The following is a 20,395-nucleotide window of genomic DNA, read 5'->3' on the forward strand; positions in this document are numbered from 1 at the left end:
GGGGGAGGGGGAGGGCGGGCGGGGGGAGGGGGAGGGCGGGCGGGGGGAGGGGGAGGGCGGGCGGGGGGAGGGGGAGGGCGGGCGGGGGGAGGGGGAGGGCGGGCGGGGGGAGGGGGAGGGCGGGCGGGGGGGAGGGGGGAGGGCGGGCGGGGGGAGGGGGAGGGCGGGCGGGGGGAGGGGGAGGGCGGGCGGGGGGAGGGGGAGGGCGGGCGGGGGGAGGGGGGAGGGCGGGCGGGGGGAGGGGGAGGGCGGGCGGGGGGAGGGGGAGAGCGGGCGGGGGGAGGGGGAGAGCGGGCGGGGGGAGGGGGCGGGGGGAGGGGGAGAGCGGGCGGGGGGAGGGGGCGGGGGGAGGGGGCGGGGGGAGGGGGAGAGCGGGCGGGGGGAGGGGGCGGGGGGAGGGGGAGAGCGGGCGGGGGAGCGGGCGGGGGGAGGGGGAGAGCGGGCGGGGGGAGGGGGAGAGCGGGCGGGGGGAGGGGGAGAGCGGGCGGGGGGAGGGGGAGAGCGGGCGGGGGGAGGGGGAGAGCGGGCGGGGGGAGGGGGAGAGCGGGCGGGGGGAGGGGGAGAGCGGGCGGGGGGAGGGGGAGAGCGGGCGGGGGAGGGGGAGAGCGGGCGGGGGGAGGGGGAGAGCGGGCGGGGGGAGGGGGAGAGCGGGCGGGGGGAGGGGGAGGGCGGGCGGGGGGAGGGGGAGGGCGGGCGGGGGGAGGGGGAGGGCGGGCGGGGGGAGGGGGGAGGGGGAGGGCGGGCGGGGGGAGGGGGAGGCGGGCGGGGGGAGGGGGAGGGCGGGCGGGGGGAGGGGGAGGGCGGGCGGGGGGAGGGGGAGGGCGGGCGGGGGGAGGGGGAGGGCGGGCGGGGGGAGGGGGAGGGCGGGCGGGGGGAGGGGGAGAGCGGGCGGGGGGAGGGGGAGAGCGGGCGGGGGGAGGGGGAGAGCGGGCGGGGGGAGGGGGCGGGGGGAGGGGGAGAGCGGGCGGGGGGAGGGGGCGGGGGGAGGGGGCGGGGGGAGGGGGAGAGCGGGCGGGGGAGGGGGCGGGGGGAGGGGGAGAGCGGGCGGGGGGAGGGGGCGGGGGGAGGGGGAGAGCGGGCGGGGGGAGGGGGAGAGCGGGCGGGGGGAGGGGGAGAGCGGGCGGGGGGAGGGGGAGAGCGGGAGGGGGGAGGGGGAGAGCGGGAGGGGGGAGGGGGAGAGCGGGAGGGGGGAGGGGGAGAGCGGGAGAGCGGGAGGGGGGAGGGGGAGAGCGGGCGGGGGGAGGGGGAGAGCGGGCGGGGGGAGGGGGAGAGCGGGAGGGGGGAGGGGGAGAGCGGGAGGGGGGAGGGGGAGAGCGGGAGGGGGGAGGGGGAGAGCGGGAGGGGGGAGGGGGAGAGCGGGAGGGGGGAGGGGGAGAGCGGGAGAGCGGGAGGGGGAGAGCGGGAGGGGGGAGGGGGGAGGGGGAGAGCGGGCGGGGGGAGGGGGAGAGCGGGCGGGGGGAGGGGGAGAGCGGGCGGGGGGAGGGGGCGGGGGAGGGGGAGAGCGGGCGGGGGGAGGGGGCGGGGGGAGGGGGAGAGCGGGCGGGGGGAGGGGGCGGGGGAGGGGGAGAGCGGGCGGGGGAGGGGGCGGGGGGAGGGGGAGAGCGGGCGGGGGGAGGGGGAGAGCGGGCGGGGGGAGGGGGAGAGCGGGCGGGGGGAGGGGGAGAGCGGGCGGGGGGAGGGGGAGAGCGGGGGAGGGGGAGAGCGGGAGAGCGGGAGGGGGGAGGGGGAGAGCGGGAGGGGGGAGGGGGAGAGCGGGCGGGGGGAGGGGGAGAGCGGGCGGGGGGAGGGGGAGAGCGGGCGGGGGGAGGGGGAGAGCGGGAGGGGGAGGGGGAGAGCGGGCGGGGGGAGGGGGAGAGCGGGCGGGGGGAGGGGGAGAGCGGGAGGGGGAGGGGGAGAGCGGGAGAGCGGGCGGGGGGAGAGCGGGAGAGCGGGCGGGGGGAGGGGGAGAGCGGGCGGGGGGAGGGGGAGAGCGGGCGGGGGGAGGGGGAGAGCGGGCGGGGGGAGGGGGAGAGCGGGCGGGGGGAGGGGGAGAGCGGGCGGGGGGAGGGGGAGAGAGCGGGCGGGGGGAGGGGGAGAGCGGGCGGGGGGAGGGGGAGAGCGGGCGGGGGGAGGGGGGAGAGCGGGCGGGGGGAGGGGGAGAGCGGGCGGGGGGAGGGGGAGAGCGGGCGGGGGGAGGGGGAGAGCGGGCGGGGGGAGGGGGAGAGCGGGCGGGGGGAGGGGGAGAGCGGGCGGGGGGAGGGGGGAGAGCGGGCGGGGGGAGGGGGAGAGCGGGCGGGGGGAGGGGGAGAGCGGGCGGGGGGAGGGGAGAGCGGGCGGGGGGAGGGGGAGAGCGGGCGGGGGGAGGGGGAGAGCGGGCGGGGGAGGGGGAGAGCGGGCGGGGGGAGGGGGAGAGCGGGCGGGGGGAGGGGGAGAGCGGGCGGGGGGAGGGGGGAGAGCGGGCGGGGGGAGGGGGAGAGCGGGCGGGGGGAGGGGGAGAGCGGGCGGGGGGAGGGGGAGAGCGGGCGGGGGGAGGGGGAGAGCGGGCGGGGGGAGGGGGAGAGCGGGCGGGGGGAGGGGGAGAGCGGGCGGGGGGAGGGGGAGAGCGGGCGGGGGGAGGGGGAGAGCGGGCGGGGGGAGGGGGAGAGCGGGCGGGGGGAGGGGGAGAGCGGGCGGGGGGAGGGGGAGAGCGGGCGGGGGGAGGGGGAGAGCGGGCGGGGGGAGGGGGAGAGCGGGCGGGGGGAGGGGGAGAGCGGGCGGGGGGAGGGGGAGAGCGGGCGGGGGGAGGGGGAGAGCGGGCGGGGGGAGGGGGAGAGCGGGCGGGGGGAGGGGGAGAGCGGGCGGGGGGAGGGGGAGAGCGGGCGGGGGGAGGGGGAGAGCGGGCGGGGGGAGGGGAGAGCGGGCGGGGGGAGGGGGAGAGCGGGCGGGGGGAGGGGGAGAGCGGGCGGGGGGAGGGGGAGAGCGGGCGGGGGGAGGGGGAGAGCGGGCGGGGGGAGGGGGAGAGCGGGCGGGGGGAGGGGGAGAGCGGGCGGGGGGAGGGGGAGAGCGGGCGGGGGGAGGGGGAGAGCGGGCGGGGGGAGGGGGAGAGCGGGCGGGGGGAGGGGGAGAGCGGGCGGGGGGAGGGGGAGAGCGGGCGGGGGGAGGGGGAGAGCGGGCGGGGGGAGGGGGAGAGCGGGCGGGGGGGAGGGGGAGAGCGGGAGAGCGGGAGGGGGGAGGGGGAGAGCGGGCGGGGGGAGGGGGAGAGCGGGCGGGGGGAGGGGGAGAGCGGGCGGGGGGAGGGGGAGAGCGGGCGGGGGAGGGGGAGAGCGGGCGGGGGAGGGGGAGAGCGGGCGGGGGGAGGGGGAGAGCGGGAGAGCGGGAGGGGGAGGGGGAGAGCGGGCGGGGGGAGGGGGAGAAGCGGGCGGGGGGAGGGGGAGAGCGGGAGGGGGGAGGGGGAGAGCGGGAGGGGGGAGGGGGAGAGCGGGAGAGCGGGAGGGGGGAGGGGGAGAGCGGGAGGGGGGAGGGGGGAGGGGGGAGGGGGAGAGCGGGAGGGGGGAGGGGGAGAGCGGGAGGGGGGAGGGGGAGAGCGGGAGGGGGGAGGGGGAGAGCGGGAGGGGGGAGGGGGGAGAGCGGGAGGGGGAGAGCGGGAGGGAGGGAGGGAGGGAGAGAGCGCGCGGGGGGAGGGGGAGAGCGGGAGGGGGAGAGCGGGAGGGAGGGAGGGAGGGAGGGAGGGAGAGAGAGAGAGAGAGAGAGAGACAGAGAGAGGAGAAAGAGAGAGAGAGAGGAGAAAGAGAGAGAGAGAGAGAGAGAGAGAGAGAGAGAGAGAGAGAGAGCGCGGCAGAGGGAGGGCAGCAGACAGACATCGCAACTTTCACAACCTCAGAAGTCCCAAAGCACTTTTTAGCCAATGAAGTACTTTTGAAGTGTCGTCACTGTTGTAATATAGGAAACACGGCCACACAATAAGATCATCTGTTTTAGTGATGTTGATTGAGGGATATATGATGGCCAGGACACTGGGGATATCTCCCCTGCTCTTCTTCGAAATAGTATCATGGGATCTTTTACATCCACCCGAGGGCCGACAGGGTTTTAGTTTATCGTCTCATCTGAAAGACGGCACCTCAGTCAGTGCAGCACCCCCTTATACGGCACCGGAGTGTCAGCCTAGATTGTGCACTCAAATCTCTGGAGTGGGACTTGAACCCTTGAAAATCTGACTCGGCCGTTGAGAGTGTTACCACTGAGCCACGGGCGACACTAACAAGAAAAAAAAAAGCGAACAATTCCTACAATTGTACCCCAATGCCTCTCGCCCTTCACAATCTGAAGTTTAACAATCAGGTTTAAAAATTCAAACTGTGTGTCAATAACATAAATGGCCTGGTAAGTTGCTTCACTTACAACACACCACACATACAAACCAAACCCGAAACTGCACTACTGAAAGTTAGTGAGGGAATCAGATTACAAAATCTACATTATTCATAGAATCATACAGCACAGAAGGTCATCATTCAGCCCATCGTGCCTGTGCCAGCTCTTTAAAAGCTATCCTATTCGTACTTCTCTCCTGCTCTTTTCCCATAGCCCTGCAAACATTTTTCTTTAAGTATTTATCCAATCTTCTTTTGAAAGTTACTATTGAATCCACTTCCATCACCCTTTCAGGCAGTGATTAGATCCCATATTATGGTCAATCAAAAAATACATTTTCAGAGGTCCGTAAGTAACTGCCTCCTCCCATACCTCATGCTCTACTGAATGGTAATGTCAGCTCAGGAGAAAAAAAACTGCATGTAAACAATTCCAAACAACAAAGGGGAGGTCTGGTCTGATAGACTGTTGTTAGGCCAGGATATTAAGAGGTACGGAACCAAGGCAGGTAAATGGAGTTAAGATGCAGATCAGCCATGGTCTAATCAAATGGTGGAACAGGCTCAAGGGGCTGAATAAGCTATTCCTATTCCGATGTTCTTATGATGTTCCAAGGCACTTACTAGTAGTCGAGCTCTGTGGTTTGAGGGACCTGTCCACTGGAGGACACCATCCTGGCTGGGCCTCACTTGGCAGCTGGCCGGCAGCGTTTACTGCCTGCCGAGGAGGGACGGCAGGCTCGGTGTGTCCATGGGCAGCAGCAGTGCACGTCAACATCCCGCCATCACTCTGCTCCGACACTCGCAGCTTTACCTCTCTCTGTTTCTCCTTCACAAAATCTTGCCTTTTCAGCTGCTCTTCAAAGAAATGAAACTGTTGCACTTCCAACTGCTGCTGCCGAATCCGAGCGACACGCAATTTTTCCTCCTCAATCAACTTATTTTGCTGCTGTCTTTCCGAATTATCTTCTTTAGATTTGTGCTGTGAAAACCGCAGAAGCATTTAAAAAAAGTCTAGCCTAACAGAGCACAGAATTTATGGGTAACTCCTGATCATTGACTATTAAACAATTACAAATGTAAGGCACGCCGGATTATCTCATCTTTAGCCAAAAGGGAATTAATCGAACATAGCTTCCCCCCCTGCACACATCTGGGTCGACTGTGATGGTGTCTGCTCAAAAGGTGCTTTAACAAAGCCGTGCTTTAAGTTACATGGTCATGACAATACCAGACTGAACAGTGACCTCCAGGAACCTCAACTCAAAACAGAATAGAATTGAAAATCTGAGTAGCAGAGTGTTCCCTGTAAGCGTTCAGTGCATCTGCTCAAATAAATATTAGGAAAGCAACCAGAAACACTGGCCATTATTTTGTTTATATGAGCCTCCCGTAGGTAATTTAATGCAGAAATTAATGAGGAAGCCCTTTCCAATCACTATTTTTGGAAAGATTATAGGAAATATTTCACTATAGGGTATCATTTTTCAAATGACATTGGGATACAAGGTGGGACTGAATTGTACTTGACCCTTGACACAAAGGTAAATTAAGTCGGTCGCACAACATTAGATTGGAAGGGACTCTTTCACCTGGTCTGTTGGACAGGCAATTGGGTATTTAAACACGCGAGACATGATAGCCTATTAGATTAAAGCACAATACAGTGATTTATTAAGCCACAGTGATACCATTTCTGGGGAGTATTAGTTGACATCAGTAATTCGGGACAGGAATTGAATCACTGCAGTTTAATTGGGATGCAAAAGGGCTCGGTGCCCTTGAGCTAGCAGAGGGGGAGAAAATAATCTAGGAATCTTGCTACTGATCATTATGCTGCCTAGAAACTGCAGATGTGCAGACATAGGGCAAGGAAAAGCAAACTACCCAAATTCCCCACAGAATCACCTGCTACCAGAAACTACATGGAGGGCACCAGCAAAGGTGCAGCAGATAGTCCAATCCTCCCAATCAAAAGGTAGTTACTTGACCATATTGGGCCTAATTTTGGCTGGGGTAATAGAAGGAAAGATTACTAATGAGAAAAAAGACCCCGTTTAGAAAAAAAATTAAAATCATTAAGTTTACCTGGGCAGTCATGTATTCTTTGTTTTCAGCACCATATTTGGCAATAAGCTGCATCTTCAATTTCTCTGCTCTTGGAAATGCAACTTCTTTTAATTTCTTGGATTAAAACAGAAATTAATTGGTAATATTAACATTTGCCTAATAAAACTGCCAAAATTGATGCAATCAATTCCAGTGCATCACTATTAAAATGACTGGCAGTCAGCAAGCTCCGACAACAGATGTACAACCCCAAACACAACCAGGGTCACCTCGACTGGCCTATGAACTTGCTTATTCAGCTAAAGAAGGACAAGTTCTGTCAGTTCTCCACAATCATGGCTCACTTTACAGGAAACAGAACCAGCCAAGTCCTGCACTCCCCGACAGACAAACAAATGAGTAATACTGACAGGGGCTATCAAGAAGTCGGACAAATTGGTCCTCCTTGAAGTAAGCACTGAAGTACTTGTGAAGTGTAGTCACTGTTGTAATGTAGGAAACGCAGCAGCCAATTTGAGCCTCGTTTTAACGTCTCACCTGAAAGACAACACTTCCGACAGTGCAGCACTCCCTCAGTACTGCACTGGAGTGCCAGCTTAGATTTTATGCTGGAGCACAAGTCTTCAGCACGACAGCCGGGATGTTGATGGGACCCATAGCCTTTCCTGCATCCAGTTCACTCAGCAGTTTCTTGATATCACGTGGAGTGAATCGAATTGGCTGAAGTCTGGCTTCTGTGGTGGTGGGGACCTCAGGAGGCGGCCGATATGGAACATCCACTCGGAACTTCTGGCTGAAGATGTTTGCAAACGCTTCAGCCTTGACTTTTGCACTTGAGTGCTGAGCTTCGCCATCATTAAGGATGGGGATATTCATGGAGCCTCATCCTCCCGTTAGTTGTTTAATTATCCACCACCATTCACGACTGGGTGTGGCAGGACTGCAGAGCTTTGATTGCATCTGTTATTGTGGGATCACTTAGCTCTGTCTACAGCATGCTGTTTCCACTTTTTAGCATGTATGTCATCCTGTGTTGCAGCTTCCCCAGGTTGGCACCTTTTTTTTTTTTTTAAAGTTTGCCTGGTGCTGCTCCTGACATGCTGTTCTGCACTCCTCGTTGAACCAGGGTTGGTCCCCTAGTTTGAAGGTAATGGTAGAAAGTTATACCGGGCCTTGAGATTGTGGTGGAATGCAATTCTGCTTTGCTGATGGCCCACAGTGCTACACAAGTGCCAGGCAATGACTATCTCCAACAAGCGAGAGTCTAACCACCACCCCTTGACAGTCAACAGCATTAACTTCACCGAATCCTCAACCAACATCCTGGGGGTCACCATTGACCAAAAACTTAACTGGACCAGCCACATAAATAGTGGCCACAACAGCAGGTCAGAGGCTGGGTATTCTGCAGCAAGTGTCTCACCTTCTGACTCCCTAAAGCCTTTCCACCATCTACAAGGCACAAGTAAGGAGTGTGATAGAATACTCTCCACTTGCTGGGATGAGTGCAGCTCCAAGACCACTCAAGAAGCTTGACACCATCCAGGACAAAGCAGCCCGATTGATTGACACCCCATCCACCACCTTAAACATTCACTCCCTCCACCACCGGCGTACAGTGGCTGTAGTGTTTACCATCTACAAAGGTGCACTGCAGCAACTCGGCAAGGCTTCTTTGGCAGCACCTCCCAAACCTGCAACTTCTACCACCTAGGAGAACAACGGCAGCAGGCGCATGGGAACACCACCACCTGCAGGTTCCCCTCCATGCCACACACCATCCTGACTTAGAAGTATATCGTCGTTCCTTCATCGTTGCTTGGTCAAAATCCTAGAACTCCCTACCTAACAGCACTGTGGGAGTACTTTCACCACACGGACTGCAGCAGTTCAAAGCGGCGGCTCACCACCACCTTCTCAAGGGCAACTAAGGATGGGCAATAAATGGTGGCCTTGCCAGCGACACCCACATCCCAGGAACAATTTTTTTTTTTTTTTTTTTTTTTTTTTTTTATAAAAAGAGTCCCTGGAGTGGAACTTGAACCCACAACCATCTGACTCGGAGGCAAGTGTGCTCAAGCCAAGTGAAGATTTAGCACTGGACATTGCGGCCCAATAACTCCAGTACTACAGTACTGGATTCCCATCATTCAGAACGCCTAGGTTTGAATCCTAACTTTAGCTGTCATGTAAACACGTTCCGCTGGGTCTGCCATAGTGGTATTGATAGCACATGCCAGCACATCCCTAGCTGGAAAGGGACAGTGAGGTGGTGGCAATGGTGATGCGAAAGCAGTGAACTAACATAAAATGAAAGGGACAGAAAAAGTTTGGATCTGAAGTGTAGCTTCTGTAGTTTAACTCTGCCTAACATGACACTGGGATTAAAGAAGGCTTTTCAATTAAAAAAAATTTAAAACACAGGCTTTGTGGCATTTAACATTATAGTGGTCATTTCCTTCCTATAACAGTTAGTACAAGATAAGCTGTTGTAGATAACAAGAGATGCAGTTTACAAACAAGTTAACGTTACTACAGACACACTGACTATATTGTGAATGAAAATGCATACGTACTTTCAGAATATCCTGCTTTTCTGGTATTGCACATGCTTGGTAATCCCGATGCTTTGGCAATTTCTCTACAAACAAACTGCAAGATTAAAAATAAGTTAGTAGAATCATAGAATGGTTACAGCATGGAAGGAGGCCATTCAGCCCATGCCAGCTCTCTGCAAGAGCATGTCAGCTAGTCCCACTCCCCCGCCCTTTCACCATAACCCTGCAAATTTTTTCCTTATCCGATTCCCTTTTGAAGGCCACAATTGAGTCTGCCTCCACCACCCTTTCAGGCAGTGCATTCCAGATCCCAAGAACTTGTTGCGTAAAAAAGTTTTTCCTCATGTCGTCTTTGGTTCTTTTGCCAATCCCCTTAAATCTGTGTCCTCTGGTTCTCAACCCTTCCACCAATGGAAACAGTTTCTCTCTATCTACTCTGTCAAGACCCCTCATAATTTTGAGCACCTCTATTAAATCTCCTCTCAACCTTCTCTGCTCTAAAGGAGAACACCCCAGTGTCTCTAGTTTATCCACGTAACTGAAGTCCCTCATCCCGGGAACTATTCTCATAAATTTTTCCTGCACCAATCTATCCTTCCTAAAGTGCGGTGCCCAGAATTGGAAACAATAATTCAGTTGAGGCCGAACCAGTGTTTTATAAAGATTCATCATAACTTCCTTGTTTTTGTACTCTATGCCTCGATTTATGAAGTCCAGGATCCCGTATGCTTTTTTAACCGCTTTCTCAACCTGCCCTGCCACCTTCAACGATTTGTGCACATATACCCCCAGGTCTCTCCAGTCATGCACCCCCTTTACCTTTGTACCCTTTAGTTTATGTGTCCTCTCCTCAATCTTTCGACCAAAATGAATCACTTCGTACTTTTCTGCTTAAATTTCATCTGCCACGTGTCCGCCCATTTCACCAGCCTATTTATGTCTTCTTGAAGTCTGTCACTATCCTCCTCACTGTTCACTATACTTCCAAGTTTTGTCTCATCTGCAAATTTTGAAATTGTGCCCTGTACACCCAACTCCAAGTCATTAATATATATCAAGAAAAGCAGTGGTCCTAGTACTGACCCCTGGGGAACACCACTGGATACCTTCCACCAGACAGAAAAACAACCGCTCACCACTTCTCTGTTTCCTGTCACTTAGCCAATTTCGTATCCATGCTGCCACTGGCCCTTTTGTTCCATGAGCTTCAACTTTACAGGTAAGCCTATTATGTGGCACTTTATCAAACACCTTTTGGAAGTCCATGTACACCAAACAACCGTATTGCCCTCATCAACCCTCTCTGTTACCTCATCAAAAAACTCGATCAAGTTAGCTAAACACGATTTGCTTTTAACAAATCTGTACTGGCTTTGCTTAGTTAATCCACACTTTTTTTTTTCCTTCATTCATTCCTGGGATGTGGGCGTCGCTAGCAAAGCCAGCATTTATTGCCCATCCCTAATTGCCCTCGAGAATATGGTGGTGAGCTGCCTTCTTGAACCGCTACAGTCTGTGTGGTGAAAGTACTCCCATAGTGCTGTTAGGGAGCGAGTTCCAGGGTTTTGACCCAGCGACAATGAAGGATCGGCGATATACTTCTAAGTCAGGATGGTGTGTAGCATGGAGGGGAACTTGCAGGTGGTGGTGTTCCCATGCGCCTGCTGCCCTTGTTCTCCTAGGTGGTAGAAGTTGCAGGTTTGGGAGGTGCTGTTGAAGCAGCCTTGGCGAGTTGCTGCAGTGCATTTTGAAGATGGTACACACTGCAGCCACAGTACGCCAGTGGTGGAGGGAGTGAATGTTTAAGGTGGTCAAGTGACTGTTAATTTTATCCCGGATTATCGTTTCTTAAAGCTTCCCCACCACCGGAGGTTAAACTGACTGGCCTGTACTTGCTGGGTTTATCCTTGCATCCTTTTTTGAACAAGGGTGTAACATTTACAATGTTCCAGTCCAGTGGCACCACCCCCCGTATCCAAGAAGGATTGGAAGATTATGGCCCATACCTCTACGATTTCCTCCTTTACTTCCCTTACTTCCCTCAGCATCCTAGGATGCATCCCATCCACTCCTGGTGACTTATTAATTTTAAGTACAGACAGCCTTTCCAGTACCTCCTCTATCAATTTTTATCTGATCCAGTATCTGCACTACCTCCTCTTTCACTACGAGTTTGGCAGCATCTTCTTCCTTCGTGAAGACAGATGCAAAGTACTCATTTAGTACCTCAGCTGTGTAGGTCTCCTTTTTAGTCCCTAATCATCCCCACCCCATCTCTTACTACCCATTTATTATTTATATGCCTGTAGAAGACTTTTGGACTCCTTTTTATGTTAGCTGCCAATCTATTCTCATATTCTCTCTTTGCCCCCTTACTTTCTTTTTCATTTCTCCTCTGAACTTTCTATATTCAACCTGATTCTCACCTGTATTCACAACCTGACATCAGTCATACACACTATTTCTGCTTCATGTTACTCTCCATCTCTTTCGTCATCCAGGGAGCTTTGGCTTTAGTTGCCCTACCTTTCCCCCTCATGGGAATGTACCTCGACTGTACCCGAGCCATCTCCTCTTTAAAGGCAGCCCATTGTTCCATTACAGTTCTGCCTGCCAATCTTTGATTCCAATTTATCCAGGCCAGATCCGTTATCAACCCACTGAAATTTGCCTTCCTCCAATTCAAATGTTTTACTCTAGATTGCTCCCTGTCCTTTTCCATAGCTAATCTAAACTTTATGATACTATTATCACTGTTCCCTAAATGCTCCCCTACTGACACTTGCTCCACCTCATTCCCCAGAACCAGATCCAGCAATGCCTCCTTCCTCATTGGGCCGGAAACATACTGATCAAGAAAATTCTCCTGAACACTTCAGAAATTCTTCCCCCTCTGCCCTTTATTACTATCCCAGTCTAGATTAGAATAATTGAAGTCCCCCATTATCACTACTCTATAGTTCTTGCACCTCTCTGTAATTTCCCTGCAAATTTACTTCTCCATATATCTTTCCCACTAGTTGGTGGCCTATAGAATACACCTAGTAGTGTAATGGCACCTCTATTATTTCTTAACTAACCAAATAGATTCTGTCCTTGACCCCTCCAGCACTAACATTCTCCTTAACCAATACTGCCACCCCGCCTCCTTTCTTTCCTTCCCTATCGTTCCTGAACACCTTATATCCAGGAACTTTTAATACCCAATCCTGCCCTTTTTTGAGCCAGGTCTCTTATCACCACAACATCATAGTTCCATGTGGCTATTTGCACCTGCAGCTCACCAACCTTATTTACCACGCTTTGTGTGTTTACACACATGCACTGTAAACCTATCTTTGACCTTCTTGTATTCTCTCTTAGTCTGACCTTACTATTTCTTGCTCTTGTGCTATCTGTCTCTCCCAATCCTTTGTGCACTTTGTTTCTCCTTTGTAATGTTACATCCTGGTGCCCATCCCCCTGCCAAATTAGTTTAAACTCTCCCCAACAGCACTAGCAACCCCACCCCCACGAGGACATTGGTTCTGGCTCTGTTGAGATGCAACCCGTCCGGCCTGTACAGGCCCCACCTCCCCCAGAACGTTTCCCAATGCCCCAGAAATCTGAAGCCCTCCCTCCTGCACCAGCTCTCCAGCCATGCATTCATCTGCTCTATCCTCCTATTTCTATACTCACTAGCTCGTGGCAACGGGAGTAATCCGAGAGGACCTTTGAGGTCCTGCTTTTTAATCTCTTTCCTAGCTCCCTATAATCTACCTGCAGGACCTCATCCCTTTTTCTACCTATGTCGTTGATACCAATATGGATCACAACCTCTGACTGTTCACCCTCCCCCCCTCAGAATGTTATGCAGCCACTCAGATATCCTTGACCCTGGTACCATGGTGGCAACATACCATCCTGGAATCACGTCTGCGGCCACAGAAACACCTATCTGTTCCCCTAACTACCGAATCCCCTACCACTATTGCTTTCCCGATCTTCCTCCACCCCTCCTGTACAGCTGAGCCACCTGTGGTGCCATGGACTTGGCTCTGGCTGTACTGTCGTGTGACACTGTAACCATACATTTTGCTTTTACTGTGCATTAAAACCTAGTCAGAAGTAAATTTGCTCTGTCCCATTTTGCTATATCTCTTTTGATTTTCGTTCTCAACCCTGGTAGAATCAGATAGATCACAGTTTGCATGAAAATTAACACCAAGCAAGGTAGTAAAATCTTTCTTACGTTATAAACTTGTTATAAAGGACGAAAGCATTTTCAAGGTTTCCTTCCTCCAGGTAAACTGATGCCATTTGGACCATCTCCACTCCAGATCTGAAGTAGCGACGGGGAGTAATGTCCTCACTGATCTCAATGTTGCAACCCATCTTGGTGAGGACCCTCACGCGTTCTTGTGGAGACAAGGTAACATCCGTGTGACTGGGCGCAGCAGCCAGCTTTTTCTGAGAGACAATAAAAGTTTCTTTGTTACAAAAGAAAAAACTAGAAACGGCCTTAACAGGCCATATTTAATACATGACTTAGGAAACAAAGAATAGTCATTTCTTTCAATTCTGCCTTTGAAATCCATAAAAAATAAAAGCTATTTTATTCACGGGCATTTTCCTTAGTCTGTCAGAGAAGGAACCATAAACAATGCGCTCTTGGAGATGCCAGACTCAAAATCATTTTTGTCTGTATGTAGATATTTTATTCAAAAACTGCATTTGAATGAATCTTCATACTAAAAACGTTTAAATCATTTAAAGGGTGTTTCTCATTAATTCTACACATCCATTTTTCCTTCCCTCCACTGACTCCTTATTGAGGTTCAGTCCATGGCCAGTGGATGCCTCTTGTAGCTCCAGGTCATTATTCACATATGAGCCTCGACAGTGAGGGGGGAATTTTGCCAGCCCTGGGGAGGCAGGACTGCCGAGAAAATGCAGAAACTGAGTGGGTACCAACCTCACTCCCAACCCGCCTCCGTACCATCATCCCGGGAGGCGGGTCCCCGAGTCGTGCAGGGGCCCGTCTCCTCAAGGCGGGAAGGGAATTACAGCCACTTAACAGCCTGTTAACAGGCAGTTAAGAGGCTTATCCCCATTTTACCCACACAAGTGCGGGTTTCGCGACGGCTGCGAACCTCGCCAGGGTCAGCAAGGCGAGCAGTGGAAAAGTGCGCTGTGGAGGTAAGTGATGGGTGCAAGTGTGGAGCGGCGAGTGCAAAGTGTTAGAAAAAGTTTACTTACCTTTGCTTCTTCCTGCAGGCTTCAACCCTTGGGGATCCGGAGGTGGCTCATCTCAACGGCAGAGATGTCAGAATGGCTGCTGCATTCTCTGATGCAGCAGCCATCTGCTTTCTGCTGAGGAAAGAGGTTTTGGTGAGCCTTCAGTACAAGGGCTCACCTCAGAACAGAGATCGTCAGTGTGACAGATGAAACTTCATACGCTGACGTCCTCCATCACCGGCTTTTACTTAATTGGCCGGCTAATCCCACAGGGCGGGCTTAACAAAGGTCAATCAAAGGAAAATAGCGTGGGTTGGCCGGACGTCATTGGGGGCGGGACTGAAAACCGACGACCAGAAGTCCCTCCCCCAACGCGCCCCCATTGAGAAAATCCAGCCCCGAGTGTCAGTTGGCAATTCAACTGTGGGTACGATTACAGCCTTGCCAATTCCACCCTTGCCCAGTCGTGCCATTTGGGATGAAAAATGCACCCACCACATTCCATCGGCTGGTGGAGTCTATCCAGACAAGGGTTGGGCAATACGCCCTGGTGTGTGTCGACACCTTTAGTCGGAAAAAGCTTCTTGTCCAGGTCACTCAAGTTCTAACTCAAGTCAACTGTCAAAGGTGAAAAGTGTAGCTTTGACCTGGCATTCCAGGTCATCATGTGGGTGGGGGCAAACAAACACTAAAACCAAGAGAAGGGGGACATCAGCATGCATTGAACCCATGCGGTGCCCATGAAACTGTTATGGGCATTCCTCGGCTGGCCAGCCATTATCACAGGTTCATCCACAACTATAACAACATAGACATGTTATTAACAGATTTCACCCAACAGGCAAAGCCAGACCAAGGTGTCTGGCCCCTTAGATGAGGAGAATTAAACATGCCTTTTGTGCAGACCCAGTGCTATCCAGTCCAGATTATATCCAAAAGTTTACTATGCATTGTATAGAGACACTGGAGCCCTGTGGAGTCGAATAAACGATGGCTGCTTATCGACCTCAACCGTAAGCTGCCATGAGAAATGACCTGCCCAGCAAGAGAAAGAAAATGCCAAAATGTCATTTGGGCGTTGCAAGAGTTGCCACTATATTTGCCAGGGTATAACACAGCCATCTGACATAGTCGTTGGGCATGTCACGTGATAAAAATTGCATTTTTCCAATGATTTTTACTTCGTTTCTAAAATCGCAATTTTAAACAGCACAATCTAAATGCAGGTTACACCTTCATTCAAAGTCAGTATGTTTTTGATCACAGGCAAGCAGGCAGGTTTACTGCCACTGCACCTTCTTTGAAGGGACGGGGTATTTTAACATGCTAATGTTTTAACTGCAGAGAGGTTGAGCATTGACATACCAACACCACATTTCCAGTTAACTCATCAGGACAAACTGGTGAGAATGACCTAAAAGTTTAATCCTGAACATAAATGCTATAGAATTGCCAACTACGTCAGAATTCAGTTTCATGAATTCAGTAGTGAAAGGGATAAATTAACTTCTTTATGATTACAGGTTTATTAGAAATACTATTCTGCTTTGCCTGAGCAACCAGATTGTCTATTTCTCTCCGAGCAGCACTTTAGCTCAGATTCTGCAAGAACAATTCAAAAGGTCAGTGTTGACTGGTTTATTCGACTAAGCTTTTGTTAACTTTTTCCAGACTTCTCACCCCAACCACCTCCTTCTGTAAACAACTCTGTTCATGAATAAACCTATAACAGTTTAGCCTGTTATAAAAAGGTATCCAATGTGGCAGATATGATCCATCTTCTGAACTGACACGTGAAATTATAGGTATTATTTAGCAACAAATAGTGTACAGAAAGGGAGGACTGTTTGCCTTCTGGAACTCTATTTCCCATATACGAAGCACATGGCGTTCCAGATCATAGGCTTGTGTGACAAAAGTAGCAAAATGTATTGGAAGCAAGTCTGAATCATAGTGTTGCCCCTATCCAGTGCTTCTGTAGACAGTAAATGCTCATACAATCTGGACTGACGAGCACAGGGCCAGCAACAACACCACCTTACATTTATGAGGCTTCTTTCCGATTTAATAATGCATTCCCTACATCAAAAAGGCCCAAACCACTTAGCGTAGTTTCTCCTTTCAAGTCAAATCCATTAATGGCGTGATTGTATGTTACTATAGTTGGGGGTGAACCTGCAATAATAGGCAACCGGCCAAAGAGGAATTTATGTCAGGTGGGGATAGAAGTACTGAGTGCGTTCCCCAGAGCTCAGTGTTGGGACCACTGCTGTTTCTAACTTGCAAAGACTTTGATTCAGAGACTCAATGCAAATTAGTCAAGTTTGCTGATGATACCAAATGAGGTGGGACAGTGGAATCAAAGGAGAGAGCTCAGAAACTGCAAAATGAGTTGGACAAAATGTGTATGTTGGCAGAAAAAGGACAGATGAAATTTAATGCAGCCAGGTGTAAAATACTGTGCATGCCAAGGAAAAGTGGACAACGCATGAACTCAATGAGTGGTGTTGAAATAACCAAGGATGAAGCTGAAGGCAACCTTGGAGTCTTAGTAGACTCAACATATCCAACCAATGCAGGGCAGCAATCAGCAAAGCCAATAGAATGTTGAACTACATGGCTAAGACAGTTGAATACCAGTAAAAAGAGGTTGTGATTAAACCGTGCAGTGTTCTGGTCAGACCTCACTATCATGGCCAGTTCCAATCAACGAGAAACAATGGAAACATTGAAGTATTGGAAGCAGTGCAGAGAAGAGCCATGAGGCTGATCCCTAGTGTAAAAGGTTTAAGTTAGGAGGAAACACTGGAGAAACTTGAGCTTTCCAGCCTGGAAAGGAGGTGGCAGAGAAATGATCTTGTCAAGGTATACAAGATAGTTAATGGTATGGAAAAGGTAAATATTACTTTAAATTAAATTGCAAGAGTAGGACATAATGACATGGGTTCAAACTAGTAAAAGGTCAATTGAAGACTGATATGAGGAAGCATGGACAGTGTAATGGAAACAAAACACCCAGAATGATTTAACAAATTGATGCTGCAATGGGGGAAAATGTAGGCTCTTTATGGATGGAGAAGAGAAGATGGGCCGAATGGCCTTCTCTTCTGTAATTATCTTGAAGGAATGCCTCTTTCTCTTTCTTGGTTATTGGACAAGTCCAATGCCTAACGGCGTCCATCTTCCTTTGGTCAGGTCTCGGTTTGACCCTACCCACAATGACCTGGATGCAATACCTCAAACCATGCCATAGGAGTGTCAGAGTACAGAAAATGCTTCCAAATTTTCATTAACCAGTGAAGAAAATTTCTTCTTTATAAATCCTCTATATGGGCCCAATCTTCTAAAATTAAAGATACTGAATCATCCTAATTAGCTGTGATATATGATTACTTTAAAGATAAATTTTCCTTTATACAATAAAACAATTATGATGATGTTTGAAACTTTGGAAGTACATTTGTTCTGACCAGGAAATATTTTATTTTAAATTAAACTGGGTTTACACAAACATTTTCTTAATTCATTTTTTTCCAACCTTTAATTTAAACAATACGAATTTAGTATTCATGAAACTCAGTGGTCACAATAATTACATCCTGTCCCTGAACCGACTAATGAGTTATACCATTTCGATCCAGTTCAATTAGAAAGCAGACATTCCCCTGCAATTTAATTGTTTTCCATTACTACCAAACGGGGAGTTTAAAATGTCTGACAGAAATAATTCATGCTAATTAACCTAATTTATGTGTACACATTAGATTAGAAAACAAACTTTCCCCTCAATTCCTATAAATGTTGTTTACAAGAGGTGGTTAATTTTTCAAAAGGTTGCCACAATTTCTAATCATAGCAAGTCTTAATTTTGCTCACTATTATTAACAATAAGGTAGTACCAGAGAGGTGAACGTAAATGGCTGATCAAACTCCATATTTGCCCGTGAATTAGCTTTGGGGCGTCCACCTAATGTATCCGTTCCTCACTTCACCTAGGAGGAAGAAAGCACACGTTACTAGATTCTCTTCTTCAAACAACAGCCCTGCTGCACAATCAGAATCACGGAATTATTCAAAATCATGATGATACAAATTAACAAGGTACATAAAATGTTTCCCCATATGCAGCCAATTCACTTCAGCTAGTTATACAGCACAAGTGAGTATATACAAACAATAAAAAGAACATATACTCCCTGCAGAAGTGAAGGTCTGACAAACCTCAGCATCGCCAAAGGTCTAGACACGTTTTCAGTCAAATAACTGAAGATGATAAATTAGAAATCAATTTCCACAATGCATTCATGCTCAGCTCTGACCAGAGTCAAATGACCAGAAACTACAATGAAATCTACAATTAGATTCATAAATCTTATTTGTTTATACCTTACACATATACCTGGGACTTGTGCTCGATGTCCCAAGATCATGCTTGCCTTTTTTTTTTAAACCCTCAAATTACTGCGGTATATTGTGCTGATTGTTAGGTTAAGAGTGTTTTCCACTAATACTCAGATTCCTCTTCTGTATCATATCCTAAAGTCTGTCCCCATTTATTCTATACTTTCATTATTGTTTTCCCTTCCACAACTTTCATTACTTGATCTTTCTGCAACTGGTCCACTTGTTCCCCACTATTTATGGCCCCTCCCAATTTAGCTTTATTGACAAAATTGGAGAGCTTTGTTACCATCATTTGCTCCAAATCATTATCTCACACATTCCGATGTCCACATTTATAATGGAAACTGGCTATGTAAACTTGACACACTGGCTGGAATTTTACCGGCGCCGAGAGGACGTGATCAGAGGCGGGTCAGCTGTGAAATTTGAAATGATTGACAGCGGGTCAGGACCCCACTGTCAACCGGCCTCCACACCAGTCTCCCAGGTGTTGGGTCTGTCAGCGCTGAACAGACCCAACACCAAGCGGCAGGGGAGGCAACTTAGATCATTAGCTGAATTGTTAAGAGGCAATTAAGTATTATTTTATGCTTACCTTTAGATTTTTAAGAGTTCACCAATGGTTTCCCCGCTGCTCGGGGATCCCGTCAGGTAAGGAGGTCGGGTGTTCTGTCAGCATGGGATGATTTACTAACTTGACAGCTGCAAATGGTCTATAAAAGCTCCCATTTCATAGGTCTTCACTTTCCAAGGTTAGAAGCTGTTACTTACTGCATTTGGAAGACAGATTGAGCTTTATTCAGCTTGCAAGTGTTTGGAGCAAACTCTCTATCCAGTGTCACCTCATTGGAACAACCTCTCTCTCCATTGACCAATCGCTTCTGTCATCTCAACCTCACCTATCTATTCCATCAGCATCAGTGCCCTTGAAAAAAATCTCACCTTGGTCCTCAGAATCTCACCAAGATCAGCCCCAACACCAGCATCACCGGGCACACCAACATCAACACCAACCTTCTCTGCAATCAACTAATGCTGCACAGGACACCAGCACCCAACCATATTGCTGCCCGGGAGGCCAAGGATGGCCTCATCATGGCCGCATTTGCTTCAATTGACGCTGCACACCCTGGCTGCCACATGATGCGCCAGGTTGGCATCATCCCACACTAACACCATAAAGCATCTCTACAATGCCCAAGCCATTCCTTTCACACTCATCACCATTGCTGGGTTGGGGGGGGGGGGGTACCCTTATGTCTCACCATTCACTGCAACTCACTAAGCCACTTCCAAAAGGTGCACACAAATCTGTCCAAGAACGCAAAGTGTTGAAAATAAAGGTTTCAATGTTTGACAGCACATTAACAGAAACTTCACATGAACATTAGCTAAAACACCTAAGTGCCTACCCTTGTGTGTTCTTAGTTGGTATGCTTGCACTAGGGTGAGTTGAGAGGGGTGGCTAGTGAGATGGGGAAGTGATAATGTAGATAGAGGGGGGGATGGGTGGAGGTGCAAGGTAAGTTGGCGAGTAAGGATGTGCAGGAGTGGTGTAGGGAAGGCAGAGTGATGGGGATGTGATGAGTGGCACAGCAGGACGAGATTGAGTGTGGCATGGCAGTAACGTTTCATGATCTACGGAGATCATTGAAAGGTTTGCGCCACTGCAGTCTGGTACTCTTAACGACATCCCTGCTTGTATCCTCCTGCGCAATGTGCAATCAGGCTGCGTTGGTCTCCTGGGGAGGTCTCTTCCACCCATGGGAAGGGAAGAGAACCTCCCTGCGTGCTGTGACTCCCTCCATAAGCATA

At 51.5% G+C, this 20,395-nt stretch overlaps 1 protein-coding gene across 1 annotated transcript in view; it reads right to left on the reverse strand.

Moving 5' to 3' along the window:
• The window catches only part of stambpl1 (STAM binding protein-like 1), a 61,212-nt gene that overhangs the window by 19,573 nt on the left and 21,244 nt on the right, over positions 1-20,395 (reverse strand). Inside the window, exons 4-8 of the mRNA XM_085996145.1 lie at positions 18,076-18,168; positions 13,191-13,408; positions 8,978-9,053; positions 6,420-6,515; positions 4,936-5,313 (exon numbers count right to left, since the gene is read on the reverse strand). Of these exons, the coding sequence (XP_085852271.1) occupies positions 4,936-5,313; positions 6,420-6,515; positions 8,978-9,053; positions 13,191-13,408; positions 18,076-18,111 (804 nt within the window). The 5' untranslated portion in view covers positions 18,112-18,168. The remainder of the gene's footprint in view (positions 1-4,935; positions 5,314-6,419; positions 6,516-8,977; positions 9,054-13,190; positions 13,409-18,075; positions 18,169-20,395) is intronic.

This window comes from Somniosus microcephalus, chromosome 8 (genome assembly GCF_052327205.1).
Source record: "Somniosus microcephalus isolate GS21.2 chromosome 8, FLI_Smic_1.0, whole genome shotgun sequence".
Lineage (NCBI taxonomy): Eukaryota > Metazoa > Chordata > Chondrichthyes > Squaliformes > Somniosidae > Somniosus > Somniosus microcephalus.